This window comes from Athene noctua, chromosome 1 (assembly GCF_965140245.1).
Source record: "Athene noctua chromosome 1, bAthNoc1.hap1.1, whole genome shotgun sequence".
In the NCBI taxonomy this organism is placed as follows: domain Eukaryota; kingdom Metazoa; phylum Chordata; class Aves; order Strigiformes; family Strigidae; genus Athene; species Athene noctua.
The window spans coordinates 83,467,415-83,491,762 of NC_134037.1; the positions used below are offsets into that span (position 1 = coordinate 83,467,415).

At 45.0% G+C, this 24,348-nt stretch overlaps 1 protein-coding gene across 2 annotated transcripts in view; it reads right to left on the reverse strand.

Moving 5' to 3' along the window:
* EGLN1 (egl-9 family hypoxia inducible factor 1) overlaps positions 1–23,905 on the reverse strand; it is a 39,803-nt gene extending 15,898 nt beyond the window's left edge. Inside the window, exons 1-2 of one of the 2 annotated variants that reach the window (XM_074896735.1) lie at positions 22,998–23,905; positions 22,479–22,952 (exon numbers count right to left, since the gene is read on the reverse strand). In XM_074896735.1, coding sequence (XP_074752836.1) covers positions 22,479–22,952; positions 22,998–23,396 — 873 coding nt within the window. In that variant the 5' untranslated portion in view covers positions 23,397–23,905. Of the gene's footprint in view, positions 1–22,478 lie in introns of both variants that reach the window. The other variant, XM_074896734.1, reaches the window with a different exon arrangement.
* Positions 23,906–24,348: the final 443 nt, after the last annotated feature.

Here is a 24,348-nt window from a genome sequence, read left to right on the forward strand (position 1 = left end):
CTCTACAAATACGGTAAAACACCTAGCTGCATATTAAAAAAACCCAACCACCGAAAAACAAACAGCCCAAAAAACCCCAACTACTTCAAATACCAGCTATTTGGGTCATCTTTTGGCAAGCACAGAGTAAGCTGCTCTTCTAGGAAAAAGCGACTGAAGGCAAGAACAACAAGCACGGGTCACCCCTCTCCTGTGGCTGCTGAGGGTAGCAGCAGAAGTAGGCTTGGCAAAGCTGCCAGCTCTTGAGCTGGCAGAGGGAAGGCAAACTGAACTGAGAACAGAGATGAAAAATGAACTCAGATAGAAAGGGAGAGAGGAAAAAATGAGAGTTGACATAGCTGCTTACACTATAAATAGAATCAGCACACAGCTATGTACATAGATTATCTCTCCCATGAGCTTCTAGGGAGTTCAGAAACTAACGGTAACCTGATCCACCTCACTTCTTCCTAGGCAATGGCCAATACGTTCCCTACTTGCTTTGATAGAACTGCATTTCAGAAGAATACAAAATCAAGCAACATAACATACTATCAAAAGTTTGGCACAAGAGATTAATACTTTTACTATGCTGCTTATTTCCAGCTTGCCAGTTGGATCTTGATTTCTCAAGACTGAAGTTCAGAGAAAGCTTTGCCAACCTAGCAGTTCGGTGGCAGGCTCTTCAACTTCTCTTCAAATTAAGTCATTGCTTTACTCTTGTCTTATCCTAATAAATTGACACAAATGAGAAGGCAGATTCTCACTGTACACCCATGAGGCTTTGACAGAGCCCTGAGGAAAGGTAGGGCAATCGGAGAAACGTATCTCAAAAGATGAACCAATGAGTGACTGAAACCAGTGTTCTAGGCAGACATAACCGGCAGACCTAAAATATACTCCTTAACTCCCAGCTGAAGTCCTGCAACCCCTACCCCTACTAAACTGAGATAACATTTAAACATTAACAAGGTTCTCTCTGCTCTCCTGTACCTCAGCTTGTAAAGCCGCAAGTCTCAAATCTCCAAAGTCAAAGAGAAGAGATCATTGAGTCAGCCTACAAACTTCAGGGGAAAAAATAAAGATGTATCTTCCTTAGTAGTTAACACACTGGCATTTTTCACGCTGCTGGACAAGTTAGGAAGGACATACCTATTCTCAAAATTGTGCTAGTTTAACCAAAAGGTGCTCTTTTAAAACAGAATCAGCGAAAACAGTGCAAATACCCTTGCAGTTCTTCAATCTTATGAAGGCCTAGTTTCCATTAACTTCATCTAACTGCTTATTGGGAAAATAAAACTATGTTCAAATCTAAAAATGTATACAGGGAGTTGTGCACTGTCTTAAACAGGATATTTAAAAAAATAAACTTAAACTTTATCTAATGCATCTCTGAATATAAACACTGTTTTCAAGCCCAAACCACCTGCATTACCTTAAAAAAAGAATTAATATGAGCACAACTAAGCTATGTAAGTGCTTTAGAGCACTAATAGCTCCCCTAAGGTTCAACATGACACATTCTGATAGTTTTGATATCAAAGGCTACTACAAACTTGAACCTAGAACAAACAAAAAGTCCCCCAAATATACCTCACCAAGGCTTCCCAAAGAAGGTAGATGAAAAGTATGTCACTAGGGGCAGAAAGTTCTCTGCTAAAAAAGCCTAAGAACAAACACAACACTCAAGTTTGCAGATGAAAAGGGTTTAAGGCCTACTTTGATGTGTGTCAGCCTAGGTCTGTCTACATTATGATTAAGTAAGTTGACCAGTACACTTTGGTTTCAAACAACTGTTGAATAATCTAAAACGCAGAACTGGCTGGCCTCCATGGATAACTCCCCATTCCCTCCAAGAGACACAGACTGGTGACTCAGTGTTTTGGCGCTGTACAAAAATTTGACAGAGAGTTAAGTCAATCAACATGGATTTTAAGTGTCTGTTTTTAATTTAACATCACAAATGCTTTGAAATAAATAAAACCATTTAGAAAGTAAGTACTTTGCAACATTTCTTCCTCAACATGTGGGATAGATCATTCTGCTTGCACATGAGACTAGTCAACTTACTAGTTTCATCACTAACCATTCAGAAAGAGTACAGAGAAGCAACATCTTTAAGAACTAAAAATAACACAACATTAAAACAATCTGCAACAGTGCACTAAAATAAGAAGTTAAGGTTCATTCAGTTACATCATTTAAAATATATTCTGACAGTAGCTTGTGCACACCAAACTTCCAGAGCCAACCACATGACATCAAGAGGCACAGGGACAGATGACACATGAAAAAGGGTGGTTACCTATTTTAAGATCACTACACACAAACAGTGAAACTGTTTAGTTGTGGGCAATCTACTGGATAAACTGAACTTACATTACCTTAAAAATAAAGCACGTACACTAGCCCAAACTTGAAAGCTGAAGACTTTTTACACTTAATACAGGAGAGGCTAGTGAGGAAGAAACCCTAATGATTAAGGGTGGGCAAGGGGCGTTCGTTTTCTGTTTTTATTTTTGAACAGAACCACACTTTAATATATGTGAAAGCAAATGGCTGAGAAATTTGCCATTTAAAGAGTATCACTCGTCATCTCTACTGTTCTCCTCCCAAAACTATACACACTGAGCAGCCTGGAACTTCTTCCCTACGGAAGGTAAGAAACTGTACATGATAGTTTTGCTAGATACTAGAAGAAAAAAAAGGACTGATTTTAGTTATTTCATTTCTTAAGACTGTAGTTTTGTTTCTGCTTTAAGGAGCAAAATCATCATAAAACTGAAATTTAGCTTGCAGGAAATATATCTTTATATAATTTTGAATGTTGTGCAACGGCGTGGCAATAGGATTGCATGTTTAATACTATGGTTAGTCAGATATTTGAAAATACTTGTTTACTGTAAATATCAAGTTTACTGCACCTACATGAGCATTTGCTGAAGTGTCCAAGTCAAGGTCTCAGCTACCACCTCTGGCTTTTAACCACAGACGTGTTTACTGCCATAAACAGTACGTTGAGGGAAATTATTTTTAAAATAGTTTTAAATGATATTTGCAAGAGGACATACATGATTCAGCATGCCCACAGCATTCCAGACTTAACACCACACACTACAGCATTCACTCCTGTTTGAGTCCAGACAATTCTTTGAAATTATTTATAAATTAAAAAAACCCCGAACTATGCACTGAAATGCTAATAGACAAAGCACTGCTTTAATTTATATTAACACTGCACAAATATCTGACTAAGGTTTAAAGCCAAATAGCAATGAACAGCCTGTAATATGCTTTCAAGTCACCTGCAATTTAAACCCAAGAAATGCTGACTCTGCCCATACTGCTTTTTATGGGTTTTCACACAAACTGCTTCCATCCAAACCCTTCTTTACAATCCCACCACCACACTGTAACAGGGCCTCTCTCCCAGCTGGCATAAACAGTTGGGGCTTTTTTGGTTTTAACCAATCACCCAGTGTATCCAGTTCAAACATAAGCTGGCATTATACAAATCTACTGGCGTTCCAGCTGTGTTGGGCTCCCACCAGTGCGTGGGGAAAGCCTTGAGGAACAGCTGTGGCCACGCAGAGCTACAGGATGATCATAAACACCAGGAGCAGGACTGCTGACATTGGCATGCAAGTGAAAAGTGACTCCAAAACCCACCCCACCCATTCCATGTATGTCCCAGCAGAGCCAGCCTCATCATTTCAGGTTAAGGAGGCATTCTGCTGCACTGGGGAGGCTGCACTGGCATAGTGAAACTCCTGGAGGAGGGCGGCTCAGGAATGTGATGTATTTGCTCGTAGGAGTACGTGGCCACGTGAGCACAAGATCTGAATGTACCCAGCACTGACTCCAGGCAGTGAGAAACACCTGAGGAAACTGTCCATCCTCACACAGCCAATACAAAAGCCCCATCATTTTCTTAAACACCAAATCAGCTGGCTCTACAGCAAAATTTCACTCATGGCAGCAACAAGATCATCTTTAGGTTAGGACCTCCTGCAGAGAGCGGAGCTCCCTGGTGCTGCTCCAACAGGCTTTTTCCCACTCCCGCCAGTCACAACCAGTTAGGTCCCAAGAGACCGGTGTGATGGAAAAATACATCACCCTCATGCCTTGTGAAAAATAAAATATGCTGCATTACCAACTATCAATTGATTAAAAGGAACCCATATAGTTTGTTCCAAGTCCATTTATACTTGGCACTAGGAAACTGCTACAAAAACAACCAATCCAGGCAAAAAAATTACCTACTTTTCTCCTTGCCACTATTTCAATAACAAAAATATTTTATACATTCATCAAACTATTCACCTGTCCTCAAAGGCAAGTAGGCTTCCCCACAGACTGGCCCTTTTCTGTGAACAACTACTAAAAAAACCCACTGTTGATACTACCTGTCAATCAACATTGCTATGACTGTCTGTAAGTGTTTTGCCAGTTATTAGGCCTAGCATAAAGGACACAGCCAGCATAAAGATGAACCAATAACCAAATTGTATTTGATACAAAAGGGTCAGTACATGGGTGAGCACTGGGGGTACAAACAAGTCAGTCAGATTATACATAATCGACATCAATCCCACTGACCCCAACAATGACACCGCACGACCAACAATGGGTGGAATAAATGGTGAAATGCAGTCTCTCATAGAAGGGACGGGAGACAACCGAGTCAACAAGCCAAATACATAAGACCAAGGAAGCCACATACTGAATCTCTACACAGCTCACGTTTACAAAAGCCAGACCTGACTGGAGCCCAGTTCCAGGGAGGCGGGAGGTCCTTCGCCAACAGGGAACTCTGCAAAGTGCATCCACCTCACAGACAGACACTGCCCCTGCCTGCAAGTGGTCCCAGCTTTTACCCCTCAGTGGGACACTTGACCTTTGCTTACTTAATGCAGACACCCGGGGCTCATTTACCCGGTGGCTCTCCCTGCCAGGCCGCTGCACCCTGGAGGGAAGCCTAAAGGCAAACTCACCCCCCTTTGTGAAGGGCTGTGGGAATCACCCATATGTCAACCTTAATTTGGGGCTTGGGGTTGAAACCCCAGCATTTCAGTAAGTCAACAAGTACCTTGGTTAGAAGTTGGATGCTAACTTCAAACTCCAAATTTCCCACTCTAAACATTGGAAGGTGGCGGAACCCAAACTCCACACAGAGTGATGATGTAAGCAGAAAAAACAGTGTATGAAACCTGACAGGAACAAGAAGAAAGCCACTCTGAAACAACTTGTCACTGAGATTCTTTTCCTCTTTCAAAGGAGTCAGGAAAGCACAGAACCAGGACCTCTCTCTCCAAATGCTCACACAGAAAGTTGGAAATCCTAACACTGGCTGAATTAGCATCCAGCCAGTACTTACATACTCTTAAACCTTTCTAAAAGCACCACATTTAGTAAAAAAAAAAGGAAGCACACTGTTCCACATCCCACCCAGAAATTATGGATTTCAAGACAGGACATGCCCACCTCATTCTCTCACATTTCTGCAGAAATGTTTGTCTGTATGGGGAGAGACTGCAGGAATTAGCAGTAGTAGCCTAGATCAGAGGTGTCATGTCAGACCATGAGGACTGTTCCATAGGATGCATTTATGCAACCTACACATGAGATCTGCAGAGCTTAAGTTTTATTTTTCAAAGCCTGTTCCCAGCTTTAAGTTGTGACCAAAAAAAAAAGACAAATAAAAAATATATGCAAGAACATAACGGATGAAAAACTGTTTGTCTCAGTCTGCAAACACCCTGAAACAACTCAAGGATATGAACTCCTCATCATCTTAAGCAACAGCACTGGAAATTACTGATGGACAGATGATGTACAGTGAAACAAAAGGAAGATGAAAAAAGAGAAGCAGACAACAGAAGGAACAGCAGCACTGACAAAAAGTCTGCGTGACCAGAAGGGGGAAAATAATGCTGAGTATCACGAGAACTAAGGAACGAGTGGAACAATAATAAATTCTGCAAAATACTAGATTCCAGGTTTCTATACAAGAGATCAACTTCCCCTTCAAGTCAGCAGGCAATCACTTCAAGTTTCAGGGTTGACAGAAGTGTATTTTTCTGCACAGACCATAATTTAAAATTAAATTTCTATATCATTACTGAAAATAAAAAAACATGTATTGGGCTGTTCGGAAATTAATTGCCAATTTCAACCTGTATGTTTGAAGTGGCATATCTCAGCTCAGAATAAAATTTATTAATCGAAATAAAAACCATTAGAATCAACACATTTTTGCCAATGAGAAACAAGCATATTTATTCCGGTTACATAAAATTCTGGACTTCTGGAGGTGATGAAGTCAAAGGCAGTTTCGGCCTCCCCTTGGTTTCTGAAGCATCTCCCGCACAGGAAGCTGTCAAGATGCTTGAAGAAGTGATAGTCGGTGGGCGAGAGGTCTGGTGAGTACGGTGGATGAGGCAGAGTTTTGCAGCCCAGCTCGTTCAGTCATTGCAGCATCGAAAGTGCAACATGTGGCCGCACATTATTGTGGAGGAGGACTGGACCCTTTCTGTTGAACAGTGCTGGGTGCAGCCGTTGAAGTTTCTGGTGCATTTCATAGATTTGCTGGACGTACTTCTCCACTGTGATCGTTTCACCCGGATTCAGGAAGCTGTGATGGATTAAACCAGCAGCAGACCACCAGACAGTCAGCATGACCTTGTTTTGGTGCATATTCGGCTTTGGGAAGTGCCGCGGAGCTTCATTGCAGTCCAACCACAGAGACAATCGTCGCCGGTTATTGTAGGGCATCCATTTCTTGTCACACATCACAATACGGTCGAGAAATGGGTCATTCTGGTTGCGAAAAAGAAGCGCCGATGACACTTCAAAAACGGCAATTTCTGTGATTCTCATTCAATTCGTGCAGCACCCATTTGTCAAGCTTCTTTGACTTTCCAATCTTCTTCAGATGCTCAGAAACAGTTGATATGCTTACCCCAAGTTCTTTTGCAAGTTCTTGAACAGTTGTGCATGTATCTGCTTCCACCAGAGCCTTCAATTCATCGTTGTCAATAGCAGAAGGACGTCCGTGACCTTCTTGATCTTCAAGGTCGAAATCACCACATCGAAATTTTTGGAATCAAAGTTGCACTGTCCATTCATTAACACTTCCCTGGCCATATACCTCATCGATGTTTCAAGCAGCTTGCGCTGCATTACGTCCAAGTTTGAATTCATAGAAGTGGATCTATCAAAATCACTGTTTTGACATCAGAACTTCAAACCTCCAAAATTTGTCAAAAACACAGTGTATATTATAATTATACAGTGTGAAAGTTCATAACATGAGCTTTTCAAAAATATGTAACAGGACGCCCGTCGAGAACGTACTATTCCTGAAACATATACAATGAAAATCAAATTACAAAACGGAAATTAATTTCCAAACAGCCAATATCTATTACTGTACACTAACAGTGGATAGTAGTTTCTGAATAGGAGATATCATTTCAGATTACCCATGGGCAGGCAACTGATGTACTAACTTGTTACATGTAGTAGATAGCCCTGTAACTTTACGTTAAAGATACTACAGATCCCAAAACTCAAGCCCTGTATCTTTACATTAAAAAGATCCCAGAACTCACTTTGTATCCTAAGGTTTCACCTGATCAGAGTTGTGCAACCAAAGGAGAGGGAAACCAATTCTGAAGCCAGAGAAAGGCTGAAGGGAAGAGGGAGGAAGAGGAAGAGCAGGTAAGGACCTGTGGACAGCAGATGCACTTGCCAACCATGCGCTGCAATAACAAAGGGAGTAAGTGCCACAGCACAGGTTTTAATTGCAACTGCCCTGCTACTAACCCCATGAAATCAAACTGCAAGCACTAACGACTGAGATACCCCATCATGCCTCAGCTATAATTGTTCCTCTGGTCCCTTAATCAACCACCCTACAAAACATTTTGGACATTGGAGGTTACTCTCAGCACACAGAACTGAAACTGAAAAGAAGAAAAAAAGCCACCGTTCGATACACAGCACAGTACTATCGTGCTCATATCAATCCACTGCAGGCAGAAGGCTGCTCAGGTAATCTGTCTCTCCGATAAAATGTTCAGAGTGGCCTTGCAAAAAGCTAATTACCTTCAGCCTGTCTGTATCTCTCTGAATGGCAGCTCTGCCCTCAAATGTATTGACTGGTCCCCCAGCTTGGCACACACACAAACCCTAAAGTGCCAGTAAAAAGACTGCAATATATTTTATTCCCAGGATCAATAGAAGCAATGGTATATAGCTACCAGCAAGGCAATTGAAAGTTACTCCAGAAAACAAGAATTTATTTCCTCTGTAAAGGCAACCTTAATTGAGGGTTCCCAAGCCAAGATAACTCTTCCCTGCAAATGAAGGGCAGATGTTGAAAAGAAAGTAAAAAAAGATCTTTTCAAAGAGAGAAATCTCAAAGGGACGCCACCTTCCCATCACTGGCCAATTCTTTTTCCCACCAAACCCCTGAAGAATTCTATCGCTTCCTCTAGAAAGCTGTACCCAAACACAGGGGAGGGTGGGGGCTGGAAAGAAAAAAAAAAAAAAAGTGTTGGAATTTTCACTCATTCAAAGGCAATTTTTCTTTGGGGTTTTACCATGGAGCTATTACTTGTTGAACTGTAGATGCTGAAGTCTCAGTGGTGAGGAAGGAGACTTGCTTTGTCTTTCAATGGGTGTGTACCTTTGAAGCAGCAGGATGCGAGTGTAGAAAAAGGCACAGTAAAGTCAGAAACAACACCTCTGCAATATTCGTGTTGCTATATGAAAGGACTAAACTGAAAATAAAGCTAGTTGATAGTATCTTCATCTAGATTTCTTGTCCTGCAGAGGAATATTATTTTCCATGTTTACACGGCTCTTTATAAGGTTATAGGACTAAATAGGTAAAAATAATATATGTTTATCTTATTACCTATACAGCTTACAATATCATTTTGGCATAGCCTTCGGCTCATGAGAGAGACCACTCCCATTTTCTATTTTCACTAAGGAAAATGACAAAATCAGGACTCCAGTCTAGGAACGCCTGTGTTGTTCTTGAGTCTGTGCCAGGTGTTAGGAGGCCTTGGGGAGTGACTACATGTCATTTTCTCTAAGCTATAATGGAGATTTAATAGAAGTTTACTCAAGGCATTAATCTGAATGCAAAAATTATAAATTTTTAAAAGCATTTTAAGTATGGATCTTACTTCCAAGGGATCCCAAAGTACTGCAACAGGCAAATTAAAGAGCAACAAAATAGTAAATCGCAATAGGATTTCCCTACAGCAAACTAACCTCCTTTCAGTGAAAAATGAGTTACCAGCAGGATCCACACAGGACCTGTACTTTTCAAATGTGACCTGGGAAAAGGGGGTGGGCAGCAGTGTGACAGTGTTTATATGCAATACCAAAATACATCACATAATCCATCTTAGCCCTGACTACAGAAAGGCACACAGAGGGTAAAATGATACTAAGTTCCTGGACAAGAAAATGGCCGGTGAGATTCAGGAAAGAGTAAGTGCAAAGGAATACCCTGTGGTGGAAAAAAACCCAACTACCTCCTTATACACAGTGATGTCTCCTAAACTGGATAGCATCACTTTAGAAAAAACTGTAGTAAATACACGCCATTCTCCTAAGAACATCATCTCAGCACAGCAGCAGAGCAACTAAAGTGTCATAAATCACTAGACAGGGGGAGGCAACACAGAATATATCACTGTGCCAGCACACAAATTCATGATGCAATTGTATGTTAAATACTGTAATTCTGTTTGCCTTACCTTAAAAGGGGGATTAGCAGAACCAGAAAAGCTGCACAGAAGGGCAGCAGGAATGATCAGAAATGTGGAACAGTACTCACCTAAAGAAATACTAAAAAGACTGCAATTCTTCAGTTTAGGAGGGAAAGAGTGACAGCTGCAAATTGTATGGAAGCAAATGCCAGACTTTTAAAACCATGAAAAAAAAAAAAAGTAAAACTACTGGGAAATGAGTTTTCACAATACAGAGTCTAGGAGACACTGAAATCACCAGGCAGCAGTTTTTAAACAAAAGGAAGTTCCTTTTCCATCTAATCAAACTGCGGGACTTGTTGTACAGGATGTTGCAGAAGCCAAAAGTACAAATGGCTTTTAAAACAAGATTACATAAATTAATGGCAAATATGTCCATCCATCTGTGTGTATTACAAGCAGTGGTCTACATGCAACCTCTGGCTCAGACAGCTCCTGAACTGCCAGAAGGTGGATGGTATACAAGAGCATAGTTTATATAGATTTTGAAGCTTCATATACACACCGATTAGTGATTATTTACAACAAATACATAATAGCATGAACACAGATGACACATACTTGTGCGAAACGGAGACATCTGATAAAGAATTCCCATCAAGCAAACACGAGAAGACAACTTGATAGAATCTGAAACTAATTAGCCAGAGTGCAAAAATGGTGTGAGTTTTGAGCAGAATGGGTCATCACCATTTAAACAGTAACAACAGCTGGTTTATACTTTGTTTCATTCCTTTTTAAGTTTTTTTTTTTACAATAAGACTGGATACTCTTCAAAAACACATAGCTTCAACCTACAATTCAGATGGTCTAGCGTCTAGTTCATACAGAAGATCACTTCAGATGAGCACAACTCCATCTGGCTTCAATTTGTGACTAGATATAGGGCACGGATGGTCAAACTGGCATCTCCCAACAAGCACGTGGCTCTTATCTTCTGAATGCAGTCCTTGCAGAGAGCCCATCGACAGGGTGCCTGCAACTGCTGAATACCTCTCAGAGAGTAGGAACTGAGGCAAGCCTAGTTCTCTGCACCCTTGCCAGGGGCAGCCACCTCCCCTGGCACCTGCTCCTTCTCCCTTCTCTCCCTCCACAGCAAGTGGACCCGCCACTGCAGATGGAGATCTCCAGGGGAGCAGCACAGTCAGAAGGAAAGTGGGCAGGAGCAACAGGTATGTGTAGGGAACACAGGTGAAAGAAAAACAGCTAGAAGTTAAATGGGGAGTGAGGATTGTAACTTGAGAGCTGTGGGTTTTTGATTTATACAGCCTGACAAAATATGTAAGACTGACAAGATCTTACCTGTTCAAAGGTTCCCTCCTCGCATTTCTCTGAAACTGTTTTTAAAGTTAACTGTGTGGCTTTTTTTTAGGTAAAATAAAACAGAAATGTACTGGAAATAATCTTGTCCACATGTTTGCTACATATTTGCTACATAAAATAAAAATACCAGAAATATTAAAGTAAAGCACTTTTCAGTAGTTAGTGGCTTTTAAACAATTGATTTTGAATTCTTAAAATTTTACTTAAATCAGTCCTGTGAAGTGTACACATGCTTTAAATGAGCAAGCTATCCTTGGACTGGACTGCATAATGGGCATATGCACATACAAACTGTGAAACGGGCAAATGGGAAAAAACAGGCAACAGCACAGACTGTAGTACAAGTGACCACCTGGATGACCAAAAGGGATGCAAGCCAGGAATACATGAAACTATTACTTACACATCAGACCACAATGTTACTTTAAAAAGCAAATGACCACTAGTAGGAAGACACACTTCTGGTCACTTCACTCAGAGACGCAATAAGCAGGACTTACTACAGACTGTGCCATTGCTGAAAAAAATGTAATAGACTGCAAAAATTGGCTTGTTTTATCTCTCTGTCACTCCAAACTGCAGTATTTTTTTTTCCACAGGAGGGCTCAGGTTGGGAGGCACCTCTGGTCCAGTTCCCTGCTCAGAGCTGGGTCATGCACAGCAGGCTGGGTGACCAGCAGCCAGATTTCAAGTATCTCCAAGGATGGAGACTCCACAACCTCTCTGCCTTCTCTGCTTGATCACCCTCACAACGGAAAAAGCTTTTCTTATGTTCAAACGGAATTTCTTGCATTTCAGCATGCCCACTGCCTTGTCACTGGGCACCCCTGAGAAAAGCCTGGCTCCCTCTTCTTCACTCTCCCCATCAGGTATCTATCTGTACGCACTGGTATGGTCCCCCCGTGCCTCCTCCTCTCCAGCCTAAAGAGGTTCTCTCAGCCTCTCCCTGTATGACCTGAAAAAGCAAAATCCACTATTAATGAATGTTACTGACTGGCTGATGCTCCGTCACACAGGGGCTAAAGGAGACACAAGTAAGGTTAAGCCAAACCTTATGATTAGCCAACATCTATTTCACTGGGCATCATATAATATGCCAGCTGAAACTGAAGTCAGTTTAAGATGCCCTTATCAACCAACCACAGTCTCCTTTCTCACAGCAGTAAGGCTGTGTGCCAGCTGCCTGAACAACAATGCAGCAACTGCTGGAACTGGAAGGGCCTGATGCCTTCAGCCCAGAAGAGACTACACACTGCTCAAATACAGCAGAAGCTGCTGAGGAAACCTGGCATCCACAGCAAGGGTTAGCTGCTTCAACAGATGGTTGAACAGGACAGAGAACAGCAACAAGAAAGATATATTAACTGACTATAAACTGCTTTGGAAACCTTTCACACATTTCACCCCTGGACTTTTTCACAGTGCTGAGAAGTTAAGCATATGAGGATTTCTGTCTCAAAGTTTGTATGGACCAAGTTTTTTTATCTATAGCAACTTACATTCCACATTATCACAAAGTCAGGTTAGTCTATTATTGTAAATTCTTGGTTTAATTTGACTCATAACTTCAGGACTGTTCAAACTACATAGCTGCAGCCTCCTGAACTATGCAAGCAGGAAGATAACAGGCCCTGGCACACCAGAAGGTCAGCAAGCCACAGCAAGAGTATGCTCAGCAGAGAAACCTACAGCCTCTGCCACTTCACCAAGAATTTTGAGCTATCAATACAACCAAGTGATGTGAATTGACAATACAAGCTCCTGCTGTAAGCAGATTTAAAATACCTTTATATAAAAAAACCGCCACCCAAACCAAGCAAACACATATAAACACCTCAAGTCTTCAGCCAGTTTACTGCATTTTAAAACTTCTTGCAATCATCCGACAACCAATGCAACAATTCCTCTACCCTGTTAGGACCAAAAGCGAGGACAGCTTCCTGAACTCCCTCACTGCATTCACCTTTGTATCGGTTTCAACATGTTTGTTTTGCTGAAACAAGGCAAGGCAGCAAGGCTCTGCTCTCACAGCAGCATACTGCAGCCACACAGCAGCATCTCCTCAAAGCTGTACACCACTGGTACAATCCAGAATGCCTTCATGGTCAAAATATGTGCTCTAATTTGGGGTCATCCCAGCTCAATGTATAAAATTAATCCTCGGGTATAAAATAGTCTTTTTTGTTAGGTTCCATTAATTACTCTACAGGTATGGTCTTCACCTCATTAGAACACTATGCACACAACATATACATAACCTCCAAACACAACGTCCATACAGTCGTGCAGGCACACACGTTTCTACCCGATTCCTATTTATAACATTATATGCTAACAAAAATACACTTGAGCAATTTTAAGTTAAATACCAAAGAACAAGCAAGTCTTCAAGTGTAAACAGCTGTTACGTGCATAGAAGCATTGCTCTATTTTTGACAGACACTGCCCTGGAACAGAGTGAATTTGCTTTCAACCCAAAGCTTACGACTGCCACTTAACCAGCTAATTCTGGCACAAGCCTGCACTGAAAATATGCTTTATCAGCTATCCTTAACCAACAATCTTCAGAAACCGGCAGGAGTTTGCAAGTATTTAATGAGCACCAAACGACTTTTGAAAAAGGCCCAAAAGACCAGCATTAGTCCTTTCAAAGTGTCTAAGTCACAAAGGTGGAAGACTAAAAGGGTATCACAAATAATAATTACTCCCTTCATTAGTAGATGCAAAGTCAAGAAACCTTACTGTTCTGTTCACTGAACATACTGCTTTCAAAATATTATTTGCTTAGTGTAGTGTAAAAAACATGCCAACGATTAAAGATCTTATACTGATATATTCTGAGTAAGTTTATTTCCAAAAAAACACTTGCACAGTCCTTGGACTGTCCACAGTCACTCCCTTGCTGCAGAGTAGCAAAATACAGCACCACAGGAGATAGGGACCCCCACAAGTGTCCCACTGAATTAATTAGCCAGCCTACTCACAACAGTCCCAAACTGAATTTTGAACTGAAAAAAGTGCTGTCTTTGTACATGAGCTCTCCAAGGAGCCTAAAGAAAACCCATTTAGTTTCTAGATGGGCAAGAAGAAACTTTTGCTCTATACAGAGTATCCATTTCCCTTTTATAAAACAAGGTTCCTTTCTGCTGCAGCAGAAAGGCTTCATTTAAGCTGCAAGGTCAAATGTAGCTTACTAGCTACAAGTACACTATGCACATACCTACAGGTACGTACATACATACTATTACTCAGTACAGGACAACACGGTAGAAACTAGAAAGATGGCATTTTACAAAATTCCAACAGCAACCTAGCTGTTCAAGCCAAAAGCTGTCAGATATTAACCAGGACAGTCTAAACACCACAACTGAATTACAAACATCATGAACACAGGAAAGTATCATGAAGGAGAATAATAGGCTGCCAATTTATTTCCAGGAAATAGTTGGCAACCTATTCAGAAATTAAGCATCATCTAGAAAAAGGGAAAACATCTCTCAAACACCCGGTCAAGGTTACTGATACAACTAACCCCGAGATCTGAGGAGACTGTTGTTCAGACAGTCCTATGACTTGGCAAGACATCACTTCCAAGGAATTTCAGTCCAAGAGGCCACTGGCAAGGGAATACAGCTCTTGCTCCTGAGCTGTACAGCTATGATGAAAAGCATCCCACTTGTTTTTTGGGAGGTATTGAATCGAGCACATTCTGCACAGGAGAGAGGAGAGACAGCATAGCACATCAAAGCAGCAACACGGTCAGAAAAAATCATTGATACCACTGACAGAAAAAAATGAAATCAATTACACACAGCATACTGAAATCACTGATGTGCACAAGCCACAAGGCTATGGGTTTCTAATCTTGAAAACAGCAACAACTCAAAAACTAACTACGGTTGCACAGTCAAAAATGACTGGGAAAATGCAAGCAACAAACCAACCCAGAATCTCACAGAGCTATCCTAGCGCACCAGGGAACAGAGAGGAAACAGGACAAGAAAAGTGAAATAGTACTGAAATCACCTATTTCAGACAGAGCCCCTGAAGCAGAATGAGCACTGGGCCTGGCACAAGGGGACATGGCTGAGCAGGGACGTTCCTTACCAGCAGCAGCCAGCAGCAAACAGTTAGCAAGCTGCAGCACAGTGTTCATCGCAGAGGGTGCCAGTCCAGTTCTGTCTTGAAACAGAGAAACCAAGAATGTCTTTGGTGCTAATAAAACTCGAGAATAATGGATAAAGATAGTCAACAAGCATAAGAAATCTAGCTAGTAGGTTGCTTTTGAAGCTGGGGGGTGAGGGGCAGGGATGGGGGAAAAAAAAAGTTTTCATTTGGAGAAAATACTTTTTTCCCTGGGCATGTTACATGGGATCACATGGTGGGTAGACAAGCAAAGATTCCATACAAAACTGTCACAAGAAAGATCCTTGGAGGACAGAAGAATCCATTTCTGATGGCAAGAATTGAGTCTCACAATCAACATGGAAGAACAAAGAAAAGAAAGGTTAAGAAAGAAAAAAAACCCAAACACAGCTAGCAAAGATTTCTTAAACTCTGTTTGAATTTTCACAGGCAAATTTTGGGATAATCAGTCCCTAAGTGTTAAACTAAGGCTGTAGTTTGGCAAACACTTTAAACTGGCATAAATTTGCATTGCAGCTGAAAGCAAGTTTCACCATCTGCCAGTCCCTGGTGCCAGCACAAACATCCGAACACTGAACCAGGAGCACTTCTTTTGCCAGTTTACTTTTCAGATGGATCAGTTCCCCAAACCAGTTCACAGGATGGCCATGTAAATACTTGTGCTGGCAAAGAAGAGTGACTACTTCTCCAGCAGTGCCAGACGAAAGCGTTCACGGAACTACAGCCTAAGACACAGGGGTATGGAGAAGTTCCTACCAGTCACAGGCAATGCTCTCCACCCTTAGACACATAATATTCATACCACACTTCAAAGTTACAATCACCACAAAGTTGCCTGTCAGAAACTGGTATATCTTTGCAGTTTTCTCTCATAGGATAACCTGCCAGAATCTCAGCAACGTTCATGTTGTTGTTTTCACTGGCCATAAACAAGCATCATTTTTGGATGCTGTGCTTCTTGATCAAAAGATCATTCGCATTAGAGACAACAGACAGCCTTTTGATCATCTGTTCTGTTTGGGACCCAAAATGCTTGTACATGAGGAACAATAAATTAAACTGTATTCTTCACATCAGGGCTCTACCACAACAGGGATATAAGAACCATGGGCTGCTGAGTATCCACGAATCACCATACAATCTTTCACTGACCTGCACACTCGTCTAGAAGAAAACACTATGGTCAACAGAAATATTGCTGTCAGGAAAAGAATATGTAAGTATGAGCATCGGTCATACCTTGTATCAAGGTCTAGCAACTCAAGTATTGGGAGACAGAGAGACCTAGACACACTTTCGCACAACCTGGTGACAAATTCCAATCCATACAGTCATTCATTAGGAACCAATTATATCAGTAAGTTTCCTACCAAGAAATAAATTTGAGGTATGATAGTGAAATAAATCCCCAGAATGATACAGAAGGATCTCTGTAACCAAGCATGCCACAGGGAAATCGAGGGGAAGCCCCCTACTTTACAGACATTCCTCAGCCCAGAACCCCAGCCACAGCTCCTCTTGAGTCCTCTGATCAGAGTGGGACTCACCCCAAGCTACAGCAGAGCCCAGCAACCACCTCTGTGATCGCTTTCCTTCTACCAGTGTTCTGCCACCATCATCACTTCCAGTACCTGCTTGGTGGCCAAGCCCTTCTCCTCCACCTCTTATTTTCATCTGTCTTCCCATTGCCACATGGTTATATTTTGAAGAATAAGACACAGCGGAAAGAACATTCAGAAATCTTACTCAGGTCTCCTGTATGCTATTTTAAACAGCATCTGCAAAAGTTAGACTTAACCTATCCCTCTCCCATGTTCTCTGCCCCTTCTCAGCGCTACACGGCTGCTGACAGCTTCAACTCTATCAGCTGATTACTGCTCCTTAGCTATGTTTCTCTTTCCTTGGTAACATTAATCCAACATGTTTATAGGAAAACTGCAATATAAATAAATGGCCAGAAGAGAGAGCCTCTTCTTTCCAGTTTATAGAAAAGCTAACAGTAGGGTATGAGAAATTCACTCACTCTTAGATCATTATTTCCTAAAGGACTTTGAAAGAAGCTAATTTAGGAGGCCACAGTCTGACTAGTCTGAATTCAAAGCCCTCTAGGTCTTCAGAAAACTCCAGGATGCTCTAGCACACAGCATCATATCGAACACTGATGACCATCCAGGGAATTACAAGCAGCATTTAAAATACTTACATTAGGTCAGTTTATTTTGAGATTGGAGGCAGGGAGAGAGTAAGAGACGAGGAATTATGTAATTCAACAATTTCAATAAAAAGCAGAGAAGCAGGCTTGCACGACGTGTAACTAATACAGCAAATTTTTAAGCCACTCATAGCTGAGAAGCAGCAGGTGCCACTGGCCCACTGGTAGAGACAGTAGAGCAATAAAATGCAGCAATCTGAACTGTAATGAAGCAAAAACTCAAGGGATGTAACAGGGACTGTCAAACTGCCTATTCTATCTGCTACCAATAGAAGGCACAGGGTAGTGTTAGGAGATGGGTGGCGCTGAGTGTCATGGGAGCAGAAGCAGGAACAGCTGGTAGATCAGATGTCCGTTTATATGGTGATTATTAGGAATCCGGGTCCATGACTGGGATGTCCCAATATTACTGCAGTACCAGTTTAGGATGCAAACTTCAGATTTATATGAAGTTTTAGATGATCAGCAGAGTCCACACTAGGGAGAAGAGAAACCTAGCAAAAAAAAAAAAAATAATCAGAAAGCTGCCCCCTCCCTTAAGCCCTTCTCAGCCTCTGTGGGGGGAAGGAGAAAAAACATTCTCACCTGGGTGAGATTCAGGAAGATTTCACTCCCTGACTTTGATGAGCAGGTTTATACCTCCACTGGCTATCTAAGACCGAACAGGCAGGAAAGAGAAATACGTGCATATACAACTGTGCTAACTGATAAGAGAAAAGGAAAAAAAAAAAAAAGACGACAATATTTTGGTAAGAGATGGCAGAAAAAAACCCTAGAAAATAACAGGAAGTAGGAGAAAGACACTACAGCTCATGCATACAAGTATGTGCCACCATCTGCTAGAGAAAAGAAGGAAGCAGAGTCTGCAAAGAAAGACTAAAAGAACAAAGGCAAGGAATGCAGTAAGTCAGGACTTCTGAGATGAGTAAATAGTTAACCATTCTCTTATAACTGCTGCTGTACTGTCCACACACCTCAAAGGTAGTTGGCTAGTTTATACCTACTGCTATATGGATACCTTTCAGGCTGGAGAGTGATCTATTGATGACGGTCAGGTCTAGGCAGAACCACATCAGTTTAAGTAGATCAGTTCTAAGTAGCCCAGTTAGTCTAGAGAAAACCTCTCACAGAGACTTTCAAATGTAAAATCTCAGGTTTTTCACACTTAATATTTTACCCTATTTCCTGTCCTTTTACCTTAAGAGGCAGGCCCTGGTGAATGTATATCAGTTTAAAACAGATTCCATTAAAACAATGTAGCTTTTTCCCTGACAGATAGTTTTACAGGCTAAGAGATGCAGGGTATACATGTCAAGATCCATTTCTTCTCCCCTTTTCATGTACTGCTTCTAGACACTTTGTAGAAGTGATGGCAAGGTCACTGCAACAACACCAACATGTACACAAGTTAAGTCTTAATTAAATTCGAAGTATCATCTCTTCCATTTTATCTACAGCTATTTTTCCCCAACACCAAAAACAATGACCCTTGAGCACCATTAAAACCTTTGATCTGTAATCCATTCATTTCTGTAAAAGTACCCAGCTGCTAGTTAAAGCACAAAGAATAAAACTCCAAGATAGGTATATTTAGTTAACAAAACATTTTTAAAGACTCATTAATAGAAAGAGGGTAGGAATTTCAGCATACTTTGGAGCAGATTTATTTATGAACCATTCCCTCTAGTAGGATATGCTTGTTTACAGAGCTCGAACTAGATCCAGTAAAGGTTAAAGATTCAATAAAAACTCCTGTGACTCCTGGAACATAATGCCAATCCTTGCACAACATTCAAAACCAAAGCCAGTTTTCTAAGAAGACACTGCAGTGAACCCAACAACAATATTTTAAATAACTGTCTGCAAGTGGTTTGGGTTTTTTGCCTGTTTTTCACTTAAAGGTCTAATAAAAAAAATTAAAGTTAGGCTTAAAGAAACAAACTAAAACAACACACTGCAAGAACTGTTAATACAAAAATCACCTTCTCCTCAAAGCTACAACACTGCACATCTGATTTCTCAGTAAATGACTTTTTGAGGAAACAAAAAGTCCTAGACTTCACCACCCCAAATCTCCTCACCACAGCTACATCCCTGACATTTATGAGCACAGCCCAATTCTAGCAGGTCCCCTGTTGCACGAGGTGCAGTACCAAACTGCAATAATTTCATACCGTTCCAACCCATCACCCAGCACTGGCAGCGTTTTAAAGAGCGCAGGGGGATCCCCAAGGGCTAGAATTCTTTTGCTGGTTCAGATGCTGGGGAATTACAAATCTCACCTGCGACACTGCAAATTGGTTTATTTAGCACCGTCAGTAGAATGGTACACTAAGTTCGCCACACACTAGCTATGCAAACCACAGTATTGCAGCATACGCACACAGGAATAGTAAAATTATTCTGTAAGGGCTCAGTCGGTCAATATGTGCCACACTTCCATACATTTTGGTCCTGTTACTTGAAATGAAACCAATAAGAATAAATACTAGGTGTGGATCGTTTCTTTTTAAAAGTCTTTGCTGTGAATGCAAATGCAGCATACCCATAAAGATTTGAAAGCAGACTGTATTTGACTAAATGAACTAAGCAGCTGTCAGCATGCAAAAGCTCCAGAGTAACCTGTGGAAGCTATCACAGCATCTCCAGTGCACACCAATCTATACTGCCAAGCATAAAAAGTATACTGGGCTCCAGCAGCAAGGCAATCAAACCTCTATTCAGAAAAAGCAGGGCCAAGTGAAGATAAAATTACTTTAGATAACCAAGAAGCGTCTCTGTGTTTATATCTTCCCTTTCCCCCTGTACAGCCAAGAGCTCTGAAGGGATGTACAGAAGTTTCCACTGCCGGACTGCTCTCCCCACCACAGTCATTCAACTCAACTTACTGTGGCATTAATGGCAGAGGAAAGGTACAGTTCTCCATGGAACGGCAAGAGATGTGAAAGTCACATCACTTCTACCCCTGCTGACTTTCCGAATAAGCATTCCCTCACGTTTCAACAGATCAGACTGAATTGTTCATCTCTTGTTCACCAACTGCTTCTGTTTATTTAACTCAGGAGTGAATCTGTGAGAGTGACTGACAGTTTTCATTCTGCTCTGGCAGCTGAGCTTTCCTGCAGCACTGCAAGCCCTAACTTTCATGGGGAGATAAGCAAGGAAAGGTGAGAAGACAGAAAATAACGTATTTCTGTATCACCAAGGAGAAAGCACTGCACCTTTACTGATTGGACCCCTGCACCTGTTCTGATCCCCCAAACACAGAGGAATTTCAGCAACTGACTGAAAACCAAGTGAGGCTGAACAATCTTCATGGTTTTGCTGCTGCTCCACAAAAGCGTGCAGCATGAAGAGATGATTCTCTGTCTTTCACCATTAGCAAAAGTAACAGCTAAGATACAGTAGTCCAGGAATTGCACGCATGATTCGGGATTACAATTCCAGAAGTCCTCTTCTAAAGCCCTGGCATATATTATTTACAGAAGCATACCGCCGCACATAAAACCTGAAGCGGTATTCCTCTTTGCTGCATAAAATTGAAACCCAGCAAAGCCACCGGTATTTTCAGAGTGCAAGTTTGAACCACTGGGGCCTCGACAAGACTGTCCAAAAGATAAATTGGCTTAGAAAAGTCCAAGCTAACAAGGATCTAGGAGGAATCTAAGCCATGTTCCCTCTAAAAAGTTTCAGTGTAGAACTGGTTCAACTCAAGGTAGCAAAGGCCGTGTTTCAAAAAACTGGAAAGTTCCCACCCAGTTTTCTTTATCAGGGGAGTTTCCCGTGCTCCAAACAAATCCAAGGCTGTTTTTTGCCTTCCAGTTTCTCCCCTCCTCCCTCCCGCAGCTTCCTACCAGCTGAGATTCTGCACCTGCAGCAACAACAGCCTGTCTGTGACAGTGCAGCCACCACGGCCGGATGGTTCCTACCAATTCATTAGATTCCTTATGTTTTAACAGAGGTAGCAAACTGTGAAGGGGCTTCCCCCCCTCTTTTTTTTAAAAAAAAAAAAAAAAGAACCCTGAAAAGATACTGATGAATATTCATTACTAGTTCTTTACCAAGGGCGTGAATTTCATTTAAAGGACTAGAAGGGAATTGCAAATTAGGCTAATACAATCGGAGATTTTGACTCAGTTCTCCGGTCTCAAAATACAGCTAAAGAGTAAGATTTTTGCAGAAAAGAGTCCTGATGATAGTATAAAAAAACTAAAATCTCTCCTGAAAGCCAGTCCGCTCCTCACGGCTGTGTCTCACTGCAGCACCAACTGCCAGGGGCTCGCACCGTAACTCATCGGTTACGGTGCCACCGGGGCACTCGTCCACCGACGCGCATCTCCCCAAGTCCAGCACTTGGCAGGCCGCACTCTGAGCCAGGACTTACCAAAACCCTGCCCCTTCACCCTCAGCGGGTGCTGCTGCGGGGAAGGTGCGGGGTGCTGCTCCTCCCGAGGCGCGCCGCAGCCGCCGCCCCCTGCTTCCAGGAGCCAAGGAGCGTATTGCTTTCGGTTTTTTCGGGAGAGCACGGGAAAACTTGCATTTCAACAGTCATCGCCTAGCGGGATAAGCTTCCAGGTCAAGTTTTTAGCAAAGCGCAGGGACAAAAATGAGATCGCGGGTTTTTTTGTTGGGTTGGTTATGTTTTTTTCCCCCTCATGCTGTGGAAAAGCGAGAGGGCAAGCAAACTCTTTCACAGCCTCTCGGTCGAGAGCAAGCCCTGGGCGCTGACCGCGGACAACACTCGCCTGCCGCCCGTGCTGCGGCCCACCCGGCCTGGGCCCGCCGCTGGGGCTGGGGGTCCCGGTACGGGCGGACGGGCGGTGGGAGGCGGCTGCGAGCGCGCACGCCCACAGACAGACAGACACGCGACTGACAGGCGGACACAGACAGATACACGCACAGACAGTCGGACGGACGTGCGCACACGCACGCACACCCGCAGACAGGCGCACACGTGCGCGCACCCACACCCCCTCCCGGGGAAGCGCCGGTCCCCCCGCCCCGGGCGTCCCGGCTCCCGCACTCACTTTCGTCCTGCCGTTGATTTTGTAGTTGCCCAGCTTGCCGTTACAGTGTCGGATGAGATCGTCCATGCTGTTCATGAGGAGCCGGATGGTCTGGCAGCCCGGCTCCTTACCCTCCACCCAGGTGATTTTGTCGCCGCGGATGTCCTTGGAGGAGTCGCTCTTCTGGCTGACGAGCTGCCCGTCGGTGAAGCGGCCGGTGTGGTGGAGGGCCCGCACCTCCTGGGCCACCAGCCCGCCCAGCTCCTTGCCGAGGAAGTCGTCCACCACGCAGATGCCGTGCTTGTTCATGCAGGGCACGATGTACTCCAGCGCCAGCCTCTGCGGCACCAGCGACTTCGTCTGCCCGTTGGGGCGCAGCGCAGCCCCGCCGGGCCCCGCCTGCACGCCGCCCGGGTACAGGTTCGACTTGTCCCGGTACAGCAGCACCGCCTCCCCGGAGGGCGACGCGGACTGGGCCGCGGCCGGGGCCTCCGCCTCACCGCCGGCGGCCGCGGCGGCGTGGTTGTTGGTCAGCGGGGCGCCCTCGGCGGGGGCCTCCGGGGACGGCGGCGCTGCGCCCTTCTCGGCCGCGGGTCCCGCCGCCCGGCTGCCGCCTCCCGCCGCGGCCCCGGCGCTGTGGGCGCGGGTCGGCGCGGGGTGCCCGCCGCGGGGCTCGGCAGCGCCCCCTGCTGCGCCCGCCGCCGCCGCGCCGCCGCCGCGGCAGATGAGCTTGTGCTTCTTCCAGTCCTGGCGCTGGTGCTCCTTGCTGCAGTAGAAGGAACTGCGGCAACGCCCGCACCGCAGCAGGTTCTCCATCTTCCCGCACAGCTCGCAGTACTGCCGGTCGCGCTCGCTGCTGCCGCCGCTACTGCTGCTGCTGCTGCTGCTGCTGCTCTCGCCGCCGCCCTGGCCGGCCCCGCCGCCGCTGTCATTCGCCATGGCGCTGGTGGTGGTGCCGCCGCAGCCCCGCTCCGCCGCCGAGGGGTTATGTAAGGAGGCGGGCGGGAGCGGCGCTAACGCGGGCCCCCGCCCGGCCGCGCGGGGAGGGAGCGCTCACTGCATCATGGCCGCCCGGCTCCGCCGCGGCCCCCGCCGCCCTCCGCTTCCGCCGGCCCGCGGCCTCCTTTGGGGCGGCCGGGCGCGGGGCTGCCGCGGGGGCCCGCGCCGCCCACCCTGCGCCGCTACCGCCGCTACTGCCGCCTCATCGCCGCCCCGCCGGCGGCGCGGCCGAAGAGAGCGGGGCGGGGGGGGGCAGAGCGGCGGCGGGGGGCGGCCGGCTGGCGCAGTGCGCTTGGGGAGGGGGGGGGCTGCCTTCCGCTCCCCGCCGGCCTCTCTGCCTAGTGCGCGGGCCGGCGCGGCCGCCGCGTCTCCCCGCCGCGCCTCCGCCGCTGTGTCCGGGCGAGGAGGAGGCGCCACTCGCGGCCCGCTTTGCACGTACGCCACTTCCAGCCCGCCAGCGCCGCCGGCGCGTCAAGGCGGGCGGGGCCGCGCCGCCCGGCGGGCGGGGCCGGGCCGGGGCAGGGCAGGGCAGGCCGCGCCGAGCCGAGCCGAGCCGAGCCGAGCCGCGCCGCGCCGCGCTTTGCGGAGGGACAGCCCGGCCTCCATCAAGCCGCCGCAGCTGCCGGGCCCAGCCCCGGCGCCCGGACAGGCCTCGGGTCTCGGCCGGGCGCCCCGGCGGCTGGCGGGCGGGCGGAAGCGGCCACTCGGGGAGCGCGGCCTCCGCGGCTGCCTCCGCCGCGGACCCACGCCGCCAGGGGAGGGGGGGAGCTCTGCCCGGGACACCCCTGGCGACCCCCGGCGAGCGGTGGGACGCTATTCCGTGGGTGCCCGTGTCCCTGTCGCCAGTGGCGAGCTGCCCGTCCGGGTGGGGTGGGGGTGCGGGCCGCCGCCG